Here is a 23,747-nt window from a genome sequence, read left to right as displayed (position 1 = left end):
GGGAGGGGAGAAGGTATGGCAAATCCCCTCTCGAATCCAATGTGATATGGTATTCCTCATAACCCTCTTCTTTGATGGGCCCATACTTACAAAAAGATGTTGTAAGGTGGGTCGAGTAGAGCTGGTCTGTTAGAGATAGTGCCTCAATGTTCTCAGAGGACAGAGAAGTAGCTCATCTGGGTCTTCAGTTACTGTGCTTAGGCTCATAACCTGGAACGAAGAAAACTGAGAATCAACCTGGGCCAGATTCTGGGTTTTCGCAACAAAATCAGAGACGAAGCTGAAGCAGGCATTGGTCCAGAGCTCAGTATGAGTGAGAGTATAAGCTAGGCCATGAAGCTCGCTGCCTCGCTTGGAGGAAGTAAGGGCGAGAAGAAAAACTGTTTTCAGGGTGAGATCCCTATCAGATGCCAGGGATAACAGTTCATACGGAGCTCAGGCTCTCTTCAAAGACCTGAGGACAGCAACGATGTCCTTCAGTCTGAGGACTTGGCTCAAGGCTAAGCGATAGCCTTTTACCGCCAAGACCGAAAGGAGCTTCTCTCTCCTGAGGTAGAGTAAGAAGTCGGCAATCAAGGGGATAGAGGCTCCAAGAGGAGAACAGCCTCTCCGACAACACCAACCACAGAAGATGACAAACGTTGAGGACTTCCTGAGGTATTCTGACATTGCTGTCGCAGCCTCTCGCATAAAGCCTTTCGCTGTGAGGAGCTGCTGGAATACCTCCACGTGTGAAGATATAAATAGCTCACCGCGTTGTGGAAGATCCTCACATGTGGTTGGCATGGGAGGTTGGGGAGTGGCGGAGGCACTCTCGGAGTCTCTACCAGCAGAAGTAGAAGGTCCGGGTACCATTCTGCGTGAGGCCATTTCGGCGCTACTAGTGTCATGGACAAAGAAGGTGTGGATCGCACTCGATTCAACACCTGCCTGATTAGGCAAAATGGCAGAAAAGCATAGACGTCTAGGCTGTCCCAGGGGTGCTGGAACGCATCCTCGAATGCCGCCGCCGGATCTGGAACTGGAGAGCAGTAAATCGGTAACTTCCGATTTAGAGCGGTAGCAAACAGGTCTATCGTTGGGGAACCCCACAAAGCCAAGACTTGGTTCCCTATCCAAGGAGCCAAAGGCCATTCAGAGCCAACGATCTGTGTCCTCCTGCCCAGATTGTCAGCCATGATGTTCTGTTTGCCTGGAATGAACCAAGCTGTCAACCCTACAGAGTTGAGAGCTGCCCATTCTTGAATCTGCACTGCTAGTTGGCATAGCTGCAGAGACACAGTACCGCCTTGACGGTTCACGTATGCCACTACGATGGTGTTGTCGCTCATCAGCTTGACCTATCAGAAGAGAGCTGAAGTGCTGGAGTGCTAGGAAGGCAGCTCGAAGTTCCGGCACGTTGATATGATCTTGACATTCCTGGTCGGACCATAGGCCCAAAGCCAGGTGTTGCAGTAGGTGCGCCCCCCCCATAATTCCTTGGATGCGTCCGTAAACAGGAGCAGATCGGGTGGACGAGACTAGAGAGGGGAGCCCCTCAGCAGGTTTGCGTCATCCAGCCACCACTCGAGATCGGAGCGCATGTTCTCCTCCACTGGGACTAGTTTGTTAGGAGAATCGTGACTTTGCGACCAACGATTCTTCAGACCCCACTGAAAGGATCGAAGGTGCATCCGACTGTTTGGAACAAGGCGTTCCAGCGAGGCAAGATGTCCCAGCAACTGTTGCCACTGATGTGCTGGCAGCTGGGACTGTCGAAGGAAGGACAGAGCAACAGTTTGGAAGCGTTCCAGTCTTTCCGGTGTCGGAAAGGCTTTCCCTGCAACAGTTTCGAGGATCATCCCGAGATACACCAGTTGTTGAGAGGACTCTAGAGAGGATTTCTTGCGGTTCACCATGATCCCCAGATCGTGACAAAATGCCGGAACCCTGTCTTGGTGAAGACGAAGCAGTTCCATCGAGGCCGCCAGTATCAGCCAATCGTCTAGGTAATGCAATAGACGAATGCCCTGGCGATGAGCCCATGTCGACACTACGGTGAACACCCAAGTGAAGACTTGCGGAGCTGTGGAGAGACTAAAACATGACCTTAAATTGGAACACTGACTGCTACAACAAGATGAAGATACTTCCTGGACAATGGATGGATTGGGATCTGGAAGTATGCGTCTTTTAGGTTGATCGTCACCATGTGATCCAGAGGACGAATGTCCTGTCTGACCGTGCTGGGGGTCTCCATCCTGAATGGGGTTTGCTGAATGAACTCGTTCAGGGCTGAGAGGTCGATGACCGGTCTCCAGCCTCCAGACGCCTTCTTTACAAGAAAGAGTCGACTGAAGAAGCTTAGGGACTCATTGAAGACCTACTCGAGAGCATCCTTCCCCAGCATGTCCTGCACTTCCACCTGAAGGGCGAGATCCTTCGTTGATCCTTGATGATAGAATGATGATGTCTTCGGGGGTCGAATCAGAGGAGGGGGAGAGTTGATGAATGAGACGCGATATCCGTGTCGGAGGAGGGTCAGCATCCAATTCTAGGCCTCGTGGTACTGCCACCTCATCCATCTGACTTGCAGGCATCCCCCCCACAGGTGGCAGAGCGGGGGGAGTGCCCTCCTCGCTGGTTGCGGCGGACTCTCTTCCTCTTGCCGCGTTTGCCTCGCCCTCGACCACCCCTGGTCAAAAAGGGCTGCTGACCTCTCGGCTGTTGAGTGGTGGAGGCAGTGGGAAAGGGATCAGCCCTGGCAGAAGGGTGAGAAACCCTCCTAGATGAAGAGCCAGAGCGACGTCGAGCAGAAACAACAGGAGGCTGGGGCCGATGGAAGGATGCTGCGCGGTGCAGCAAAGAATCCTGGCTCGCTCTCCTAAAGTTTCCTATCACCTCGTTTACAGCCAAAGATGGAAAGAGGGTGGATCCCTAAAGCGAGGCATTCCTCAGGTTGGTCACATCCTGAGGGTCCACAGGTCGATCAAGCCTTGATGAGACGGCGTCCCTGCGCTTCAGCACCAGGTTGGCAAGCTGGTGGACTAAGAACTCCATAGCCTTACCTCCCGACAAAACAAGGTCATGAAGCTGACGGGCCATATCCACTTACTTGTCAGGCTGCTGCGGAGTCTCAGAGGTGGCAAGAAAGCCCACCATGCCGCCCCAAAAGTCCAACCATGAATCTGCTTGTAACAGCGCCATCATGATTTGTTCGAGCTGTGACATCTTCCGGGAAGAGAGTGTCGAGGTTCTGTGTTGCAGTGTCTGGAGTGAAACTCCAGGTGCCAATGATGTTATCGTCGGGTTTATGGGCAAGGGTGAAGACTCAGCCTCCTGGGCCACATAGTACTTCCTCTGCTTCTGGAAAGCACTCGTGGCAGCTTAGGGATAGTAAATCCCCTTAACTGCTCTCCCAACTTCAAAGAGGAATCGGAAGGGGGGCTGGAAGGTCATATGAAGGAGAAGGGGCCCGCTTGCAGCCTTGTTCTCAAGGATGTCGGGGAACGACAACCTCTGACCAAATGTGAAAGCCTATAAGGCTGCCTTCTGGAAGGCTGGGTTGCAGTTTTACGAGGATCCCGAGGTGGAGATGGGACCTCCGGAGGAGGAGCAGACAATGGAAGTTCTGGGGACGGGTACTCAAACTCAGACATCTCTGTTTTCCGTGTTGAAACCTTACAAAAAAACAGAGGAAAAAGGTTTTATAGGTATGTGTGTATCTGCAAGAGCACGTGTCAGCGCGGATGCGCACACAGGTCCTGAATGCTCATAAGCACGTGCAGGCGAATGGCGCGCAAATTTGCGTATGGGGGAACGCCTAGAGCTGCATGCGTTAGAACGCGCTGACGCTCTGCAGGTGAAATTGCACATCTTGTTGTGTGTGTAGATGAAGAAGAGCGTTCCAAAGAAGGAGCGCATCTGGGGTGTGATACTGGAGACCGAGAGTGCCTGCTGGAGTGTTTAGAAAAAAGCTCAGGTGACACATGTTGGCGCGCACATGCAGTAGCGCATCTCGGTGAGCACTTACTCTGTTGCTGAGGCAGCGGTGAAGCAGCGTGTTGGGTAATGCGCATTATAGGGGAGCGCTGTCTAAAGGACACATGCGCAATCACGCGTGCTGTTGGAGCGCGCTGTCCAGGAGCAACACAGCGCGCAAATGAATGGTGCGCATTAGGAAATAGTTCTTGCTGCAGTGTAGAAGGTGGGGGCTAGTTGGCGTGTTGTCCCCGAGAGGGAGAGACGGTTTCTCTGCGACCTCTCTCTAATGAAGGCTCCTGTGCGCGTGCCGAAGCATCACGCATTGCAGGAGAGCATTCAATTAGTGAAGCCTCCTGTGCACGTACCGTAGCATTGCCCATTGCGGAGGAGAGTAAATCCAAAGAATGCTCCTTTGTGCGTGCCGTAGCATCGTGCATTGCAGAGGAGATTAAATCCAACAAATGCTCCTTTGTGCATGCCGTAGCATCGCACAAAGCCGAGGAGCTTAAGCATGAAGGTCTGGTAGTTCTCGAAGGAGAGCGCGCGTCAGCACATCTCTGAGAAGTCTTTACTACTTCTCTGAGAGTCACTGCTGGCTCTTGAAGAAGGCGTGTCAGGAGGAGTCCAAGGACCACGTCCAGGGACAAGGCAAAGCTGCAGGGCCCACATCCCAGAAGGTGGGCAGACAGGACGGACCTGGTCAGCGTCGAAAAGAGCCTCCGCAGGGGAGGGCTCTTGAAGCTGCGCAGCAGAGGGAAGAGCGTCCTCCTTAACATCACTGGAGGATGAGGCTGACTCCTCCAAGAAGACTAAGAAGGAAGACTCAGCCCCAGAGGAGAGTGCTGACAAAAGTCTCTCCTTCGACGGCAAGCCAGGAAGTCCCAACGAAGGCCACAAAACACGAAGGGCATCGTCAACATGTACTGAAAAAGAAGGCTCATCCTTAGAAGGGCCAGGCCTTCCCATTTCACCAGGGGAAACGAGTGGGTTTCGCTCTTTCAAAGGCTGGCCAGGAGTTAAATTGTCGCTCTTATGAGCTTCACTCCTGGAGGAGTGAGACGCTGAAGGTCCCGAAGGACAAGTCCCCAACGAGGAAGCAGAAAGGAATGGCCCCCTGCAAGAAGAACAAAGAGAGTGAGGGTCTCTATCAATCCTGCTCATGAAAGTCCCACACCTACGGCCCAAGACACCAGGGCAGGAACGCATAACCATATAGTCAGATATACTCGCATTCAGCTAGAAAGAGAAAAAGAATGTTATGAAAAATTTCAGCAAGCCAGTGAGAGTGAAAGAGAGAGGTCTTTCCTCGCTGCCGGCTGTAATCAAAGTGACGACTCAGAGAGCTGGTGGGGAGGCGGTGCTTCCCCACCACAGGGCAGGTAACTACCGGCCCGGTACTTACTACCTCGGTATGTAAAATGATATTGTTATGATACAATAAAGTTTCATACATACTTACCTGGCAGATATATACATAGCTAAGACTCCGTCGTCCCCGACAGAAATTCAAATTTCGCGGCACACGCTGCAAGTAGGTCAGGTGATCTACCGTCCTGCCTGTGGTCAGGATTAGCACCATTCCTGTTTTCTATCATATTTTCTCTCTTCCACCTGTCTCCTGCGGGGAGGCTGGGTGGGCCATTAATCGTATATATCTGCCAGGTAGGTATGTATGAAACTTTATTGTATCATAACAATATCATTTTCATACAATCAACTTACCTGTCAGATATATACATAGCTGATTGACACCCTTTGGTGGAGGGTAAGAGACAGCTAACATGGAATAGACAGGTAAACAACATATGTTGTAGGTATAAATAAACCTTGTTCCTATCTGATAGGTGGTAGACTTCAGTATGACTGTTGCCAGGAGTCTGCATCACCTCAAGAAACTTTAGCGAGATATGTGATCTGTGGCCAAGAGTTTTCTTGTGGGTCTGCCGATGGGGTTATGATCCGCTACTCGGCAGAGCCTGAAAGGTGACTTTGTCAATTGGGTTACTGAACCCAACTTCTATGACAATACACCTTATGAAGGGAAGCGCACACCGATCCCGATCACCTGATCCTAACACGAGGGTTTCGCGCTCAAATTGAAAAGAGTTATCCCCAAACTCTTTCAAAAACCCCAATAATTTCACTAAGTTAAATAACTTTAACTCAAAGTTAAGGATCAGTGTCGGCTCCTTATCCCAATAACGTATCCGCAGAAACGTATAAACAAAAAGAGAAGGATCTCTCGTAGGTTAACTTGACATCCTTTGTGTAATGAGAAGTCAACACAGAGTTGCCTCTACCCGTAAACAACACAGCTAATATGTCATATATGACCATATTGTTATGTAAAGAAACAAGAATTTTGCAAAGCGCGCACTTCCTGCGCTTTTAATTCTCAGCTGTTTTGAAGGAATCAAGTCACTTATGAAGTGCTTAGGAGATCTCCATGTTTCAAAGAAGACCAGGGCTTTCTTGAAATGGACTCTCGTCCCGTTCGAAGCCTGAAGCCTGAGCCTGGCAGGAACCTCGCGCCTGGCTGGCATCTCGCGCCAGGTTGGCGCTTTGTGCCTGCCTGGCGCCTCGCGCCTGGCTGGCGCCTTGCGCCTGCCTGGAGCTTCGCGCTGGCGGGTACCTCGCGCCTACCTCGCTCGCGCCTGCCTGGCGCCTCGCGCCTGCTGGCGCCTCGCGCCTGGCTGGCGCCTCGCGCCTGGCTGGCGCCTCGCGCCTGGCTGGCGCCTCGCGCCTGGCTGGCGCCTCGCGCCTGGCTGGCGCCTCGCGCCTGGCTGGCGCCTTGCGCCTGGTTGGCTCCTCCCCACTTGCCGGAGCTTCGAGCTTGGTAGAGTCTCGAGGATGTCTGGCAATGTCCACATCGGACACTCTTATCTGTCCGATATGTTGGCATCTAGCGCATCTGTGTCAGGTTGTAGGCCCGGTCTTTCTCCTCATCAGACAATGACAGTGTTCTTGGGGCTGTCTACCTCTGGCGTTTATTACGCCTTTTGTTCATGCCACTTACCTGACAGATATATATATAGCTGTATTTTCTGACGTCCGACAGAATTTTCAAAACTCGCGGCACACGCAGTGGCGGCCAGGTGGTAGTACCCATTCCCGCCGCTGGGAGAGGGCGGATATCAGGAACCACCTTCCCATTTTCTATTCATATTTTTTTCTGTCGCCGGTCGGTAAACAACTGTTTACAGACCTCTGCTCAGGATTTTTTGGAATTTGACTCGCTTTTAAGTATCTGATTGATTTTTTTGGTATTGAATTGGATTGTTGAATTGGCATGCGCGATAGTGGACCGTTTTTTCCGTTTGATTTTGGATTGACTTTTTCTATATAAGATATGTCTGGATTCAAGTGCTGTGAGTTTCAGAGTGTGTTGTGAGGGCTGATTGTAAGGTGAGGCTACCGAAAGCATCGGTAGACCCCCACACAGTATGTATGAGTTGTAGGGGGCTTAATTGTTTGATTGATAATCGGTGCAATGAATGTGAGAAATTGACCGATGATGATTGGAGAGTATATGAGTCCTATCGCCTTAAATTGGAGCGCGATAGGATCAGGAGGTCTTCCTCCAGGAGTGGTTCTACCAAAGGTAAGGCTAACATCTCTCCTACATTAACACCTGTAGTGTTTACAAACCCCTAAACCTGTGTTGCCTTCGGGCTCTGATTCTGTGTCGGGAGAAGCGAATGCTCTCTCTCTGATTTTGGAGTCTCTTCGCACTCTGGAGACCAAAGTGAAAGCCTTAGACTGGCTCGGTGCAAGTGTGATCGTGCCCCCAGTGTTGTGGAGGGGGCGTCAGATCGGCCCCATAATGCCTCTAGGCCTAGACCTCTATCAGACTCCCAAGACCCAGGGCAGTAGGTATGTCGAAAGCCGCAAGAGGGTTACGGGGGCTTCCCACCGACTGGCGTCCCTTCGGCAGGGCCTTGTAGCAAAGTCCCAGGCTGCCAAGGAGCGCGCACGAGCGCGCGTCCTGAAAGAGTGCTTTTTCGTCCTCCGAAGCGTCCTCCCCGCGCAAGGGGTGGAGCGCTCGGAGAGACTCTCGTCCTTTGAAAAGGACGTTTCGTGCGGAGGACGCTTCACGTCCTCTTTCGCCACTTTCGTCGGAGACGCGTATGACGCTTTTTCCGCCTCAGAAAAGAGGTAAGATCTCCTCCGATGAGGACGCTGGTTGGCGTGCACAGGCGCGTATACCTGAGAAGCAGGTAGCTGTACCTGTGAGAAGGAAGGAGGCGTCCCCTCACCCCTCGTCTTCTCACAGATCAGTCCTGCTTCCTCTGTTCATTCTTCCCCGACGAAGAACATTCTTTTGTCCCTTTCAGACCAGCTATCCTCGCTTATGGCTCAGAGGACTCGCCCAGCAGCAGTCGAGCCTAAGCGGAGGAAGGACCTTAAGACTGCCTGTCAAGAGGACTAAGCAGTCTCCTTCTCCTTCACCTACTTCGCTCGTCGTTCGCCGATCGCTTCTCCTTCGGCGATTCGCCGATCTCGTTCGTCCTCTAGAAGGACGTTACGTCAGGACGCTTTTGAGGAGGACGCTCTGTACGACGTTCGACAGGACGCTCGTCAGGACGCTAGGCAGGACGCTAGGCGGGACGCTTGGCAGGACGTTCGGCAGGACGTTCGGCAGGACGCTCGTCAGGACGCTTGTCAGACGCTCGTCAGGACGCTTGGCAGGACGCTAGGCAGGATGTTCGTCAGGACGCTCGCCAGGACGCTAGTACAGTACGCTCGGCAGGACTCTCGGCAGAAGCTCGCCAGGAACGTTCAGGGCTCCTTTCAAGACGTTTTTTGGGGATTCGACCCAAGAAGTCGTACCCCAGACGCTAGTTTACGCGCACAGGCACGTATTCCAGCGAAAAGGTCTTCCCTTTCGTTTGAGAAACGTAAGGACGCTTCTCTGGCAAGTGAGACTGCTGCGGATGGCGCTAAGGACGCTCGTCCTCGTCAGGACGCTCTACCTTCATCGAGTAGTAAGCGTCATAGAGAAGACAGCCGAAATAAGGCTGCCTCTAGCAAGGATAGGGGTCCTTTGATCAAGCCAAGACCCCGACCTTAGGACGCCCGCCCTCTCCGGACAGACGGTCTCCTCTTCCGTTTAGAGAAGGAAGGAGAGCTAAGTAGTTCGGCTGAATCGGTTGAAGAGGAACCTTCTCGCGGTCCGTCAATCTCGACTATAAGTCCTCGTGCGACTCTTGCGTTCTTCTTTCGAAGACAATTTGTTCAGCCCGCAGCTCCCAAGTCTCCTCTTCGCAGCTTTTGTTTTCTTCATCTAAAACTGGAAAAACCCCGGAGTTTGAGAGATGAAAACTTCTCTCTCCACGAAACGTGCCTTTGTAAGAAACTCCAAGATTGGATGGTACGAAGGAGAGATCAAGGCAAGACGACCTTTCGCCTTGCCTCCAGCTAGACTTAGCGGAAAAGGGGGCATTTTGGTATAGAACCAAAGATGAAGTAGGAGTTCGTATCCCTTCTTCGGCTCAAGGAGATTTTCTCCAGCCTAGTGGATTTGCAGAGGAGGTCGCTTATACCCTCTGCTAAGGTAACCTGGACCTCTTCGGAGACTGACCATCATTTGAAGGGTCTGCTCAGGACGCTGGAAGTGTTCAACTTCCTTGACTGGTGTTTGGGAGTTGTTCTGGATCTGCAAGCGAGAAGCCCAGAATCTCTCAGTCTGGGGGGAGCTGTCCAGCGTGTTAGCATGTATGGACAAAGCCGTCAGGGATGGTTCGGAGGAGATCGTATCTCATTTTGGAACGGCTTTATTAAAAAAGAGAGCTTTGCTGTGCAACTTCACAGCTCGTTCGGTGACTCCAGCTCAGAAAGCGGATTTGCTGTTTTTCGCCTCTTTCGAACCATCTCTTCCCCCCCAGACTTTAGTAAAGGACCTGACGAACAGCTTGCAAGAGAAGGCAAACTCAGGACCTTTGCCCAGTCTACAAGACGGTCAAGCCGTACCTCAACCTCTTCAGCTGCGGTTCGACCGCCGAAGAAGTTAAGCCCTTTCGTGGGGCTCCCCCCTCGAGAGCAGCTTCCTCGAGGGAGAGGGTTTTCACGAGGAAGAGCTTCCTTTTAAGCCAAAGCCTTCCAAGTGAGAAGCATGTCCTTCAGACACCAGTCGGAGCCAGACTGAAGTTTTTTGCGGGAGCGTGGAGAGAGAGAGACACGGACTCTTGGTCCCTCAAGATCGTGGAGCAGGGGTACTAGATCCCCTTTTTAGATCTTCTCCTCTTCTACGACTCCAGAGACCTTTCTCCATCCTATCAGGGAGAAAAAGAAGAAAGTATTGTTCGATCTCCTTCAGCAGATGATCGACAAAAGAGCGGTGGAACAAGTCGCGGACCTGGGGTCTCCAGTTTTTTACAACAGAATCTTCCTAGTACCGAAGCAGTCGTCAGGTTGGCGTTCCAGTTCTAGATGTAAGCAGGCTCAATCTTTTCGTGGAAAGACCAAATTCCACGATGGAGACGCCTCATTCTGTTCTGGGAGCCTTGAGACCGGGGCGCAACTGGATGTGGTCCTTAGACTTGCAGGACGCGTACTTGTTTCCACATCCCGATCCACCCTCTTTCAAGAAAAAAAAAGTATCTAACGGTTTGTGCTTAGACAAAAAAGTATGGCAGTTTCATAGCTATGTGTTTTCGGACTGACCACGGCTTCCGATGGTGTTTCACAGTAGTGAATGAAGAACGTAGCGAGGTGGCTACACTCTTCGGGAATAAGAGTTTCCCTGTACCTCGACGACTGGCTTGATCAGAGCGTCGTCGAGAGAGAAGTGTCTGAAGGACTTGCAGTTCACTTTGGCCCTAGCGAAGTCCCTGGACTTCTGGTCAACCTCGAAAGTCGCATCTGACCCCAACACAGTCCATCGTGTATCTGGGGATTCAGATGGATTCAGTGGCTTTTCGAGCGTTTCCGTCCCAGGAACGTCAGCGGCTAGGCTTAGAAAAGATCTCAGCCTTTCTAAGGAAAGAGACTTGCTCGCGAGGGAATGGATGAGTCTGCTGGGGACCATTTCCTCGCTAGAAAGGTTTGTTTCCTTGGGAAGACTGCACATCAGGCCTCTCCAATTTTTTCCTTGTGGACGAGTGGAAGGCCAAGGACGATCTCAATGCCATATTGAGAATATCGCTTCCGATCAAGAACCATCTAAGATGGTGGTTGGACCCTCAGAAGCTTCAGGAGGGCGTGTCCCTAAGTCTTCTGAGCCCCGACCTAGTGTTGTTTTCAGACGCTTCCATCACGGGATGGGGAGCAACACTAGGAGGGAAGGAAGTGTCAGGCTCCTGGAGAGGGGGAACAGGTAGCCTGGCATATAAATGTCAAAGAATAACTGGCAGCAGTATTTCTGTCCCTGCAGTTCTTCGAAAGGAGTTTGGAGAACAAGATTGTTCAAATAAACTCGGACAATACCACAGCACTCGCTTATTTAAAAAACCAGGAGGAACACACTCCAGAACGTTTTTTTTCCCTAGCGAGAGAGATTCTGCTGTGGGCAAAGAGAAGAAATGTGACTATCCTGACGAGATTCATTGCAGGAGTGCAAAACGTCAGGGCAGACCTTCTCAGTCGTCGGGAACAAGTCCTATCCGACGGAATGGACCTTGAACGAAGACGTTTTGTTCGAGACCTGTGGACGTTGTGGGGACGTCCACTGGTCGACTTATTCTTCGACGTCAAGGACCAAGAGACTTCCTCTTTACTGCTCCCCGGTCCTGGATCCAGAAGCAATCGCAGTAGTACGCTTTGCTTTGGAATTGGACGGCCTAGACTTGTACGCCTTCCCACCATTCAAGATTCTGGGGGAAGTCAGGAGGAAGTTTGCGGCCTCGGAAGGGACGAGGTTAACCTGATCGCTCCGATGTGGCCAGCGAGAGAATGGTTCACAGAGGTCATGTCTTTCCTTGTAGACTTTCAAGGACATTACCCTAGGAGGAAAGATCTACTCAAACAGCCTCACTTCGAAAGGTTTCACCAAAACCTCTCCGCTCTGGGTCTGACTGCGTTCAGACTATCGAAAAGTTGGCCAGAGCGAGAGGTTTTTCGAAAGCAGCTGCGAGAGCAATCGCACATGCGAGACGTGCTTCCACAAGAGCTGTTTACAAATCGAAGTGGGCTTCCTTCAGGCTTGGTGTAAAAAGGAAGGAGTTTCCCTCTTCCTCGACCTCTGTGAACCAAATAGCTGATTTGCTGCTCTTTCTCAGGAAATGTGCAGAAATTAGCGGTCCCTACCATCAAGGGATATAAAAGCATGTTGTCAGCGGTTTTTAGGCCACAGAGGCCTCGACCTGTCTGACAACAAGGACATTCATGACCTTTTTAAAGTCTTTCAGACCTCGAAGGTTCCTCAAATGAGACCTCCATCATGGAACCTGGACGTATGTCCTTAAATTCCTTATGTCAAGCCCTTTCGAACCGCTTCAGGCAGCGTCTCTTCGAACTGACAAGGAAGGCTCTTTTTCCTAACTTCTCTTGCGACGGCTAAGAGAGTTTAGTGAAATTCAAGCGTTTTAGCAAGTTAATGGGATTCAAGGGGACAATGCTGTCTGCTCGTTGAACCCAACTTTCTTGGCGAAGAATGAAAATCCTTCGAACCCACCTTGGCCGAAGACTTTCGAGATCAAGGGTATGTCAAGTCTGGTGGGCCAAGAACCAGAGAGAGTCCTGTGCCCGTCAGGGCTCTCAAGTTCTACGTGCATAGAACGAAAGAGGTAAGAGGTCCCTCGGGTAATCTCTGGTGCTCTGTGAAGAGACCAGAGTTACCTTTATCGAAGAATGCTGTTGCTTTCTTTCTAAGGGACATCATTCGGGAGGCTCATTCATCTTTCCAGAAGACTGATTTGAGCCTCTTCCGAGTAAAAGCGCACGAAGTTCGAGCCGTCGCTACCTCTCTTGCCTTCCAAAAGAATATGTCAATCAAGGACATCCTTGATTGCACCTTTTGGAGGATAACTCCGTCTTCGCCTCACATTACTTAAGGGATGTGAGAACGATTTATGACGATTGTAATGCACTGGGCCATACGTTTTCTGCGGACACAGTATTGGGGTCCGGAGTAGCTCTTTCCCTATCCCTTAGTTAGGGATTAGGTTAGGTTGTTGTGTTTTTAGGTTGTGGTGAGTCTTATGTGAAGATCTCCCATCCTTTAGTTAGTTTTAAGGGTTTTTTTGTGAATAGTTGGTCAGGTGGTGGTCAGTTGCTTCGTTGCCCTCATTTGTATGGCCCTCGATGGTCTTGTCACGTTGAGGTCTCGCACCCGTTGACAGATCATCCAGAGCGCAACCAGCACTACAGGTCTCCACCTGCTGCAACTCTGTTTTAAGCAAAAGCAGCCCTTACGTGACAGTAATCACATAGTCTACTTTGCAAACAGGTAAGGAACCAAGATGTATATCATCTACGTAATTTAAGTTTCCTAAAAAATCCTATTCTGGTTCTCTTCCCACCATCCGAAGGTGGATTCAGCTATATATATATCTGTCAGGTAAGTGGCATGAACAAATGTTGTTATTGTTATTATACAATTAAGTTTTTGTTGTTCATACTTACCTGGCATATATATATTTTAATTTTAAAGTGGCCTGCCCTCCATCCCCTCAGGAGACAGAGGCATTAATAAAAAAAAAAATATGAATAGAAAATGGGAATGGTTTTCCTGATATCCGCCTCCCAGCGGCGGGAATGGGTACTACCACCTGGCCCGCCCACTGCGTGTGCCGCGAGTTGAATTTCTGTCGGACGGTCAGAAAATACAGCTATATATATATCTGCCAGGTAAGTATGAACAAACTTAATTGTATAATAACAATAACATGTTTTGGCATAAGGCTCCTGGTTGGCGCTACATTGTCCGAAAGTCCTGAACATCCACAATAGTAAATCACAAGACTGGAGAAGGGTGGAAGAAATTCTTCCACTTTGTGAGCTTTGGCTCTCCGGCAAGGGGGTGGAGGTGATTGTAGTCAGCTACATCCAGTATACGATAGGAATACCTAACAGTACGAGAGATAGAGTCTTCCTCCGAGGAGGATCCTTCTTGAGTACTTCCCTTGCTCCCACCAGTGATCTCTTCTTACCTGTTGAAAGGGGGTTTTTTTTCTCGTTGCAGAATCTTCCCTATCCTTGTCCGAAGGAAGGGAAGAAGCCTGGAAGTCGAAGGAGGGGACTCCGAGCTGAAATTGGGTGGGAGGACTCCTGATTTTCTAGCTCTTTATTGTATCGCTTGAACACCTTCTGGGAAGCATTTCGAGCCGTCATCGCATTCCAAAGACTCTGTAGGCAAACGTTTGAACCATTCTACTGTAGATGAAAACGTAAGTACCCTGCCTGGACAGCGAAACCTCTACCCTGCCTGGACAACGAAACCTCTACCCTGCCTGGACAACGAAACCTCTATCTGAAAACATTGAATCAGGAATAGGGGGTTTTAGTTCTTTTGCCAGACATACTATGCTGGCAAGAACCCATTGCCTAGTCTCCATAGAATCTGATACGAGATTCCAATGCAAAAAAAATTTTACTTGTCTTCTTGGTCGTTTAGGACCAAGAGAAACAAAGAATTCCCTCTTAAAAATTTCTCAAAGAAGTTTGATGAGGAGCAGTTCCATCTAGTCGGAACATGGAATCTGTGGCCACAAAAAAGATCCCGTACATGATATCCTACTCTTGTCATATTGAGGTATCATATAAGAGCCCGAAGATCTTAATCCTCTGCTATCTCCAATTCCCTTTGTAGAGACAGAGTATAGCCTTTTACTGCATTCTTTGATAGCAGACATATACAAAGGTGATTCTTCCCTCTGAAAGGGAAGAAAAAACTGCTCTGTGGTTCACAGAGGTATCGGAAGAGGACAGCTTCCTCATTCCCTCTAGCACGATCTGCAGCAATTCTATGTTTTGGCCATGACTATTGTCATTTACCTTAAAAAATCCTCTCATTCATGTCCAATTCTGGTCAGTCTGCACGCAGACAGACTCAGAGTGGAGAGGTTGTTAAGGTCCATTTATAATAGATGCTGATAGAATATCCAGACTCTCTTGGAAAAAACTTCCAAAACATGTTGTGAGAAGAACGTGACCTCTGTGAATCCAACCTCTCTAAGGCCAAAATGAAGCATAAAGTATTATCCTCTCTTTGACGCCCTTTATCTTAAATTCTGCAAAGAATTTATATTTAGGGGAAAAAAGACTAAAGTTTATTCCCCTTTCTAAAAAAAATAAAGATGGCGTATATTGCTACCTCTCTTGGTTCGAGATAAAGGAAGCAGTCTATAGGAAGCCTGTTCGTCTTCTACCTTGCTAAGAGATCTATGAAGACGACTTTCCGCAGGTTCTCACAACTCTTTCCAATAAATGTTAGACATGTTAACAGTTATTATCGTCGATCGAGAAGGTTCTCTTTGTTAACGCGAACAGGAGCGAAAAAGAGATTCTCGATTGCTCTTTGCGATATGAGAGAGTCGTGGAATTGGCCTAAGTGATTAATGGGTAACGAAATCAGGAACGAATCTTCCCGTTACCGAGCCTGGTGTCCGAGAGGCTACTGGACTCTTAGGTTAATAACTCGCTAAAACGAGAAAATCTTGGATGGTGCTCTTGGCTCACTGCGCCAGGCTGGCGCATTGCGCCAGGTTGGCGCTTCTAGCGCTTTGTGCCAGGCTGGCGCTTCCTTCTAATTCTTTTTAGGTTATGTGCCAGAACACCTGTGCCTTTATGGTACCCGACATCCTTTCACATGTTAATTCCCTTCTTAGTAGGAAAAAACTTTATATACGTAGTACAGTCCATTCACGGAAACAAGTTCTGCCACAAAGAGAATGTTTCCCATCCGACTCATCCATCTTCTTCTGAGCAGTACTAATAAAGCCATGCTTTCGTAAGCATGAGAGCATTATATAATATAATGTTCTGCTGCGATAGAATCCTTTAATAATGTTACCGACGGTAAACAGCATTGAAAGGTTGTATTATCTCTCTTATTGAAAGTTTCTTAGCAAAAGGCATACAATATTTTATTTATGTTAGCTTAACTATCCCCTCAATCCGAGGCTAAGACCGCGATTGTAGGGGAGAGATACGGATAGTTATTCCATCCCGCAGGAGAGAGAGATGAACCCGACCGCTCATGACTGACACCTACATGGTACTGCGTTGGTCTCAGGCTCTCAGCGATAGCAGTCTCCGTTAGCCGTCTGGCCTTACTCTTCCTGAGTTGCCAGCTACTCCATTTAATAAAGGAATCTTATAAAATTATTATCGAACTTCAGGAAGTTCTTATTAAAGCATATTTAAGCGAAACAAGACTTCGATAAATCTAGAAGCTAAGTAGGTGTTGTCTTAACAATCCCTTTAAGCGTAGTTCTTCCTAGGAAAGTCGTAGAAGGATACTGGTAATTGAGTTGCACACCAAAGAAGTAACTACGGTATGTGTTTAAGATTTGACCGTATCGTATTCTCATACAGCAGATACTCTACTACCTTCTACTATCTTTGTTCTTTTCGTAAATAGAACGATAGAAAGAGTATATATATATCCTTAAGGAAGGAAGTTAATCCAGGAACTCTTTAAATCTTTGTGATTTCCTCATAAATCGCGGAAGAGACAGAATTCCTGTTCATCACTAGGGTTTACGGAAGGAAGTAGATATTTCCTATCCGCCATCATACCCAAACGTCGATGAGATTCTTATTAAGAAAAAATCCCAAAGCTCTTGCCTCCTCAAAATGAGGGAAGAGCATGGATGAAGGAGAGAGTCCGCATTGAGAGGAACTGCCTAACACAAGAGTCTTCTGAATAATGAAAAGGGGCTTCTCTTAGTATCAGAATCCTTCTGACAAAAGCAACGGCTGCCTGTGCGACATCTTGCACATTTGCCAGGGGAAAGTTGTTCAAGTTAAAAAACTCAAAAGGAGCCTCGCGACTGACCTCTCTCTCAAATGCAGATTTTGGAATATTCTGGCGCCTGGCGCCTGGATCCTTGCCCCTAGCGTCTGGATAGTTCCGCGCACCTGGAATGTTCCGCAACGCTAGAAAGGAGACTCGCTCCTGGAACGTTCCGCTTGCGTGGAAGGTCCCGTGCGCCCTGATAGTTCCGAGAGCCTCTAGTCTTCTTTTACGAGCCTCTTGCTAGTAAACGTTCAATGGAAGCATCCTTCTGTCTACTATAAGGTTCCTCAGTCTAGCCGTCTGTTTTCTCTTTGAAGGAGCCTTGCGCCAAGAAAATGTTCTGGAACGCGGCTCGCGCTCAGTTGCTGGAACGCGGCTCGCGTTCAACTGTATGAACGAGGCTCGCGCTAGTCTGTTGGAACGCGGCTCGCGCTAGTCTGTTGGAACGCGGCTCGCTGCTGGCTGTTGGAACGTGGCTCGCGCTAGCTTGCTGGCTGGCTCTCAGCCTCTCGCTCAGTGTTCTCTTACTTTTCAGAGAACGCGCCGATCGTCCGAACTCCAAACATGTACATTCTTCGTCTTTTCGGATGTAAAATGAAGAAACGGAAGAAGAGACGCACTTTTTAAAGGATGCCTTTCCAATGGCTATCCCTGGCAGTCTGGGACGTTCTACAGATCCTGCCAAGGGAACGCCCGATCGGTGGGGATTCTCCATAACCTCCGTAAGGCTTTTGACTTTCCTTCTCCTCTGGGCTTGTGAGCTTGGAAGAGGTCTAGGCCTGAGAGCGAGACAGAGCAGATCGGATGCAACCTCTACTATTTTAGGACGCCTTTCCAATGGCGAACTTGGCAGTCTGGGACGTTCTACAGATCCTGCCGAGGGGACGCCTGATCGGTGGGGATTCTCCATAACCTCCGTAAGGCTTTCGACTTTCCTTCTCCTCTGGGTATGTGAGCTTGGAAGAGGTCTAGGCCTGGGAGCGAAACAGAGCCGATCAGAACGCACCCTCCACTGCACTGGGAACACTAAAATCACTTATTACCTTTCAATAGCTCGTATTTTGAGCTACATTCCTTTGTCTTCAAATTGCAATATGAACTTGAAGATTCTGTGAAGCAAGAAGGAGATGAGGATACAACACTACTAGTATTGTTAATGCTCTAACTGCTCGTTAGTACGAGAGCTATAAAAACTTCTAAAGGAAGCGTAACTAATTTTATTCCCGACTTCCTCAAGAAGGAAGTTAGCTCAATCAATTCTAACATTTACTACACGTTATTATGAATAAATATTAAAATTTCCCTTCTTGCAAACTATGTGAGTGTCTACCGAAAAGTTCGGTATTACACGTAACAATTCTTCGAAATTTTCGAAGCCAAAGTTGTTATTAAAACAAATTAATATGCGTATGCCGAACCAAAGATCCAGTACTTCCCTGCAAAAGAATAGCCAGAAGATCGATGGCGATGAAATCCAAAATCAAGTCAGGAGGAACTGCAAACGTTTGTTTACATTCCAAGCGACAGAGAAAATATGATAAAAAACAGGAATGGTTCCTAATCCTGCCACCCAGGGCAGGACGGTAGATCACCTGACCTACCTGCAGCGTGTGCCGCGAAATTTGAATTTCTGTCGGGGACGACGGAGTCTTAGCTATGTATATATCTGACAGGTAAGTTGATTGTTATGAAAACAAAGAATGTATTAGCCGGTAGTTTCAGCTGAGCTGCAATCTATCCTAAGTAAAGGACTCCAGGTTTGTATACAGTGTAGGAACAAACTGTAATATGCTTACCAGAATATACTGTTTCAATGTAAATCTTTGGTATGCTCGATACTTCAGCATCTACAGTCAGCTTCTGCTCTCTTACAGATTCTTCTTGGATTTCTTCAGTATGTATTAACTGGTCATTTCCTTGTTCTTGACGGTTTTCAAAACTGAAGTGGTCTGCTTTGGTTTTCGTCTCAATGCATGGTGATAATGACGGGAAGACTATAAATGGAAAACTGCGTTTTCGGTGCCCATTCCTCACCTGAAAAGCATCATTTTAAAATTAGTCACTTACAACAACAAACCGTACTTAGTTAAAAATTGTTCCACCATGACTGAAGAGCTGCTATAATTAAAAAGGAATTAGTGATTAAAAGGTCTTGACTATGAAAACATCGTGTTGGATTCCTAATCAGTTGTACATTAGTATTACTCAACCTAGAGGAGAGAAAACTTTTTTAGCGCAACAGCCCTCTTCTATCAACTTTCTCAGAAGTTTTATAACCAGAAATCTAAAGTAATAAACTTTGTCCCCAACTAAAATAACTCATCACATAACTAAGAAGTGAATTTACATGAATATTCTGGTGGATAAATTTAATTTATTACACTTATACATCATAATATAATTTTGTGCATTTATGATTTGCAAAACACATCAATACAAACAAACCTTTGGGGAACATATTTCAGCCTCTCCACATAATGCTGCTCTACTACAAGAATGATGATGGTGATCTTGATATGATGGAGAACTCTCATTTATATGCCCAGGCCTCAAACAGTTATAGCTTAAATTTTTCCCCAGGTGCTTTGGAGTTCTACAAATTGATGGCAGATGATGAAAGAAATCGTTATCAGTGACAGGATCCTGGTGGCTCTTCGAAAGCCCAAATCTTGAAGTACTGGGAGAGAGACAACAACTTATTTGACCTACAGAATCACAAGGATTATCATTGATTTGGCATAATGGTGCTTGAAATGTCGTAACTCCTGGAGAAGTTTGAGGTTTGGTACAATTAGGTGACAAATGTGATGGTGAATGGTTAAAAACACTTGAGAAACTTGCATTGCTTGACACATCTGAAGAAATACAAAGACTTGAATCATTACCAGCCACGAAGACGGGCGAAACTAAAGATGGAATCTTATGCTGATCACAATCACTTTGGCAACGATCATAACCAGGCTTTTTCTTTGGAATCTCAACAGCTCTATCCAATTCAGTCTGATTTCTGTGAAAAAAATACAAATGAACTTCTCAAGTGCAAATGGCACCATTGTTTCAATCATAACCCACACTAGTATCACTAATTCCCTGTAAATAAGCCAGTTTCTTAGCGTCTCCCTTAAAAGCTTATCTTACCTCCACTTCTTTATCCACTATGTCTAACCCTCAAACCAGACCTACTAAAAATCTTGATACATACAATTAAAGTTATAACACTGTGTATATATATATATATTATATATATCTATATATATATATATATATATATATATATATATATATATATATATATATATATATTATATATATATATATATATATATATATATATATATATATATTATATATATATATATATATATATATATATATATATATATATATATATATATATTGTATATTATGTCTCACTAGAGAATGTGAGATGGTGATACATACTTACTTAAAGACACCACTTTGTGTCATCCATTCTGTCAAAAATATGTTGTCCAATGAGGCTCTCTTTCTACTGAGAAAAGCAACAGGAGGTTGTCCACTGTCATAATTAGGTACACACAGAGAGGCTCTTGTATTAGGTTTTCCATTGAAAGCTCCTATGGAAGCTCTACGCTTCTCAGAAATCTCAGGTTTTACCTCTAAGTAACATGTAGGTACCACTAAGTTAAGTGTATCACAAGATGCCCTCCTTTGGACTACAGTTTCTGTGGTTATAGAGCTAAGTCGTCTTACTACTGCAGCCATTTTTCCTTGTTGTATTTTAAAGATATTGAAAAAGGTTATTCCACATTCCTGAAGGTCTGGAAAATGGGAAAATTTATTACTAGCAAAAATTAAGCTTATGAGCAAACTTGTAAACACAAATTAGCATTTACAAATATGATAATAATTCTTGAATAAATAAAGATTTTCATAGCTGGGATAAACTAAATAATTCATTCCAACTTCATCACCCAAAATAAACATATAAAATTCATCTGATAATATGTACATCTCAACAAAAAAGCTGGAATTAAAATCAAACAACTGCCTATTCACTTGCATTTTTCATTTACATGAAGGCAGTGGAGAGTCAACTAAATGCCATTACCCAGCCCAAGGATATATGAGAGGACAAAGTTTTAAAAATGATATTGTTATTGTACAATAAAGTTTCATACATACTTACCTGGCAGATATATACTTAGCTATAGACCTCCGTCGTCCCCGACAGAAATTCCAAATTTCGTTCGGCACACACTACAGGTAGGGTCAGGTGATCCCGCCGCCTGCCGCTGGGTGGCAGGAATAGGAACTATTACCGTTTTAAGCCAGATTTTTCTCTTCCACCTGTCCTCCTGAGGGAGGTTGGGTGTCCATACAATCGTATATATCTGCCAGGTAAGTCATGTATTGAAACTTTATTGACAATAACAAATAATCATTTTCATACATTCAACTTCCCTGTCAGATATATACTTAGCTGATTGGCACCTTTGGCGGAGGGCAAGAGACAGCTAATTACTGACCGCTAATAGGTAAACAACATATGTTTGTAGTAATACAAGTTAATTAATAATACCCCCCTAGTTTCCTACCTGTTTAGGCGGAAGATTTCTTAGCTTTGTGCTGAGAAGTCTGCTTCGCCTCAAAAGCTTCAGCGAGGGTGTGCCCCTATGGCTGAGAACTCTTGAAAAGGACTGTCAATGGGGTCTATCCACTTACTCAACAGAACCTAATGCAATTGTCACTAGAGTCTTATTCACTTACATGACAATATACCTATGCCTCTTGGCATATAAAGGAGTAAATACTGATCCCGATCACCTGATCCTAACCGTGGATTAGTAAATATGATTGAAAGGCGTTATCCCCAAACACTTTCAAACAACCTAAAAAACTCAACTCAATAATTTTTAAATCACAATATAAAATATAAGGACAAAAAATTAATATTAAGGATCAGTCTTCTCTCCTTTCCCCAGCACTGTATCCGCTGATTACATAGGGCCCTAGAGAGAAGCATTTCTCATATGTCACTCTCACATCTTTTCAAGTAATGTGAGGCGAAACACTGAGTTACATCTCCCAATACGTGGCCGCTAAGATGTTCTTCACTGACATGTTCTTGTTTGAACGACAATGATGTAGCGACTGCAGTACTCGTGTGCTTTTTACCCTTAAGGTCTTATATGCCTCACTATCACAGCTCATGTGGGCTTCAGTTATGATGTTCCTAACAAAAAATGCTAAGCATACCATAACTTTGATTGCAACCCTGCAACTGCTTCTTTCTTCTGCAGGTAAAACTTCAAAGTTCTCACAGGCCATAACAAAGTTCTTTCCATTTCATTCCCAACTAACTTGAGAAAGGCCTTTTACTTTCAAAAGTCCTAGGGCCAAGGTCTCGAGGGGTTTTCATTTTTTAGCTAGAATAAAGGTTTAAAGGACAATACAGCTGAATCCTTCTTAAAACCACCTCTAGAGTCAAGCTCTTGCAGCTCACTCACTCTTTTCGCATTGGGCGAGAGCTATAAGAAAAAAAAAATGCATTTTCTAGTCAAGTCCGGAAAGTAGCTTTATCGGGAGGTTCAATCTCTCCGACATAAGATATTTTGAGAACCCACCTCCAGATTCCAACTAGGGGTGAGAGAAGTTCTTAATTTTGTAGTTTTTCAAATGATCTAATTAAATCATGCAGATCTTTGTTATTCTCTATGTTTTTTTCAGGCCCCTATTCCTGAACACAGCTGATAACATGCTCTTATAACCTTTAATGGTTGACACTGCCAGATGAGATTCTTCTCGTAAAAACAAAAGAAATCAGCAATTTCGGTCACAGAGGTATCGGAGGAGGACAGCTTCTTCGCCTTACACATCTACGAAAAACTTCCCACTTCGATTGGTATATCCGCATGGTTGAGGACCTTCTTGCTCCAGCAATTGCTTTTGCCGCTTTGCGAGAAAAGCCTCTCGCTCTGACCAGTCTTTCGATAGTCCGAAAGGCAGTCAGAGCGAGAGCGTGGATATTTTTGTGATACCTCTCGAAGTGGGGTTGTTTGAGCAATCTGTCCTTTCGGGAAGAGATCTGGGGAAGTCCACTATCCATTCCTGTACCTCTGTGAACCATTCTCTTGCAGGCCAATAAGGAGCGATCAATGTCATCCTCATTCCCTCCGAGGACACGAACTTTCTCATTACTTCCCCAGCATCTTGAATGGGGGAAACACATAAGCGTCTATGCCCTTCCAATCCATGAGCATGGCATCTATGGATAGGGCTCTGGGATCATCCCCCAACGAGCAAAAGTTTTCTCCATCTCCTGGATAGGAATGTTGCAAACAGATCCACTTGAGGCTTCCCCCAAAGAGACCATAGTTGCTGGCAGACTTGTGAATGAAGGGTCCACTCTGTTGGAAGGACCTGTTTTTCCTGCTCAATCTGTCTGCTCTTATATTCTTCCCTCCTTGAACAAACCTCGTCAGGAGTCGAATCCCTCTTTCTTCTGCCCATATCAACAGATCCCTTGCTAGTTGGTAAAGGGAGAAAGAGTGTGTCCCCCCTTGTTTTCTTATATAAGCCAGAGCCGTGGTGTTGTCCGGTTGACTTGGACACCACGCCTCTGACTTCGTTCTCGAAAAACAAACTGCAGTGCTAAGTGCACTGCTAAGAGTTCCTTTGCATTTATGTGCCAGGCCTTCTGTTCTTCTGTCCAACTGCCTGACACTTCCTGCGTCCCTAGTGTTGCTCCCCACCCCCGTGTCCGAAGCGTCTGAGAATAACACTAGGTGAGGGTTCTGAAGGGCCAAGGACACTCCTTCGTTTCTTCTCAGTGGTTTCTAAACCACCATCGTAAGTGGTTTTTGATACTCTCTCCTATAGGAAAGGTATCCAAAAGATCTCCTTT

At 46.7% G+C, this 23,747-nt stretch overlaps 1 protein-coding gene across 3 annotated transcripts in view; it reads right to left on the bottom strand.

The window, feature by feature from the left end:
- LOC135219892 (uncharacterized) overlaps positions 1-20,664 on the bottom strand; it is a 173,183-nt gene extending 152,519 nt beyond the window's left edge. For all 3 annotated transcript variants that reach the window (XM_064257049.1, XM_064257051.1, XM_064257050.1), the window contains exons 1-3: positions 20,307-20,664; positions 19,307-19,868; positions 18,658-18,895 (exon numbers count right to left, since the gene is read on the bottom strand). In XM_064257049.1, coding sequence (XP_064113119.1) covers positions 18,658-18,895; positions 19,307-19,868; positions 20,307-20,605 — 1,099 coding nt within the window. In that variant the 5' untranslated portion in view covers positions 20,606-20,664. The remainder of the gene's footprint in view (positions 1-18,657; positions 18,896-19,306; positions 19,869-20,306) is intronic.
- Positions 20,665-23,747: the final 3,083 nt, after the last annotated feature.

Source organism: Macrobrachium nipponense, chromosome 1, assembly GCF_015104395.2.
Source record: "Macrobrachium nipponense isolate FS-2020 chromosome 1, ASM1510439v2, whole genome shotgun sequence".
In the NCBI taxonomy this organism is placed as follows: domain Eukaryota; kingdom Metazoa; phylum Arthropoda; class Malacostraca; order Decapoda; family Palaemonidae; genus Macrobrachium; species Macrobrachium nipponense.
The sequence above is the reverse complement of the archived record's forward strand: the minus strand, read 5'-3'. Positions and strand labels throughout refer to the sequence as shown.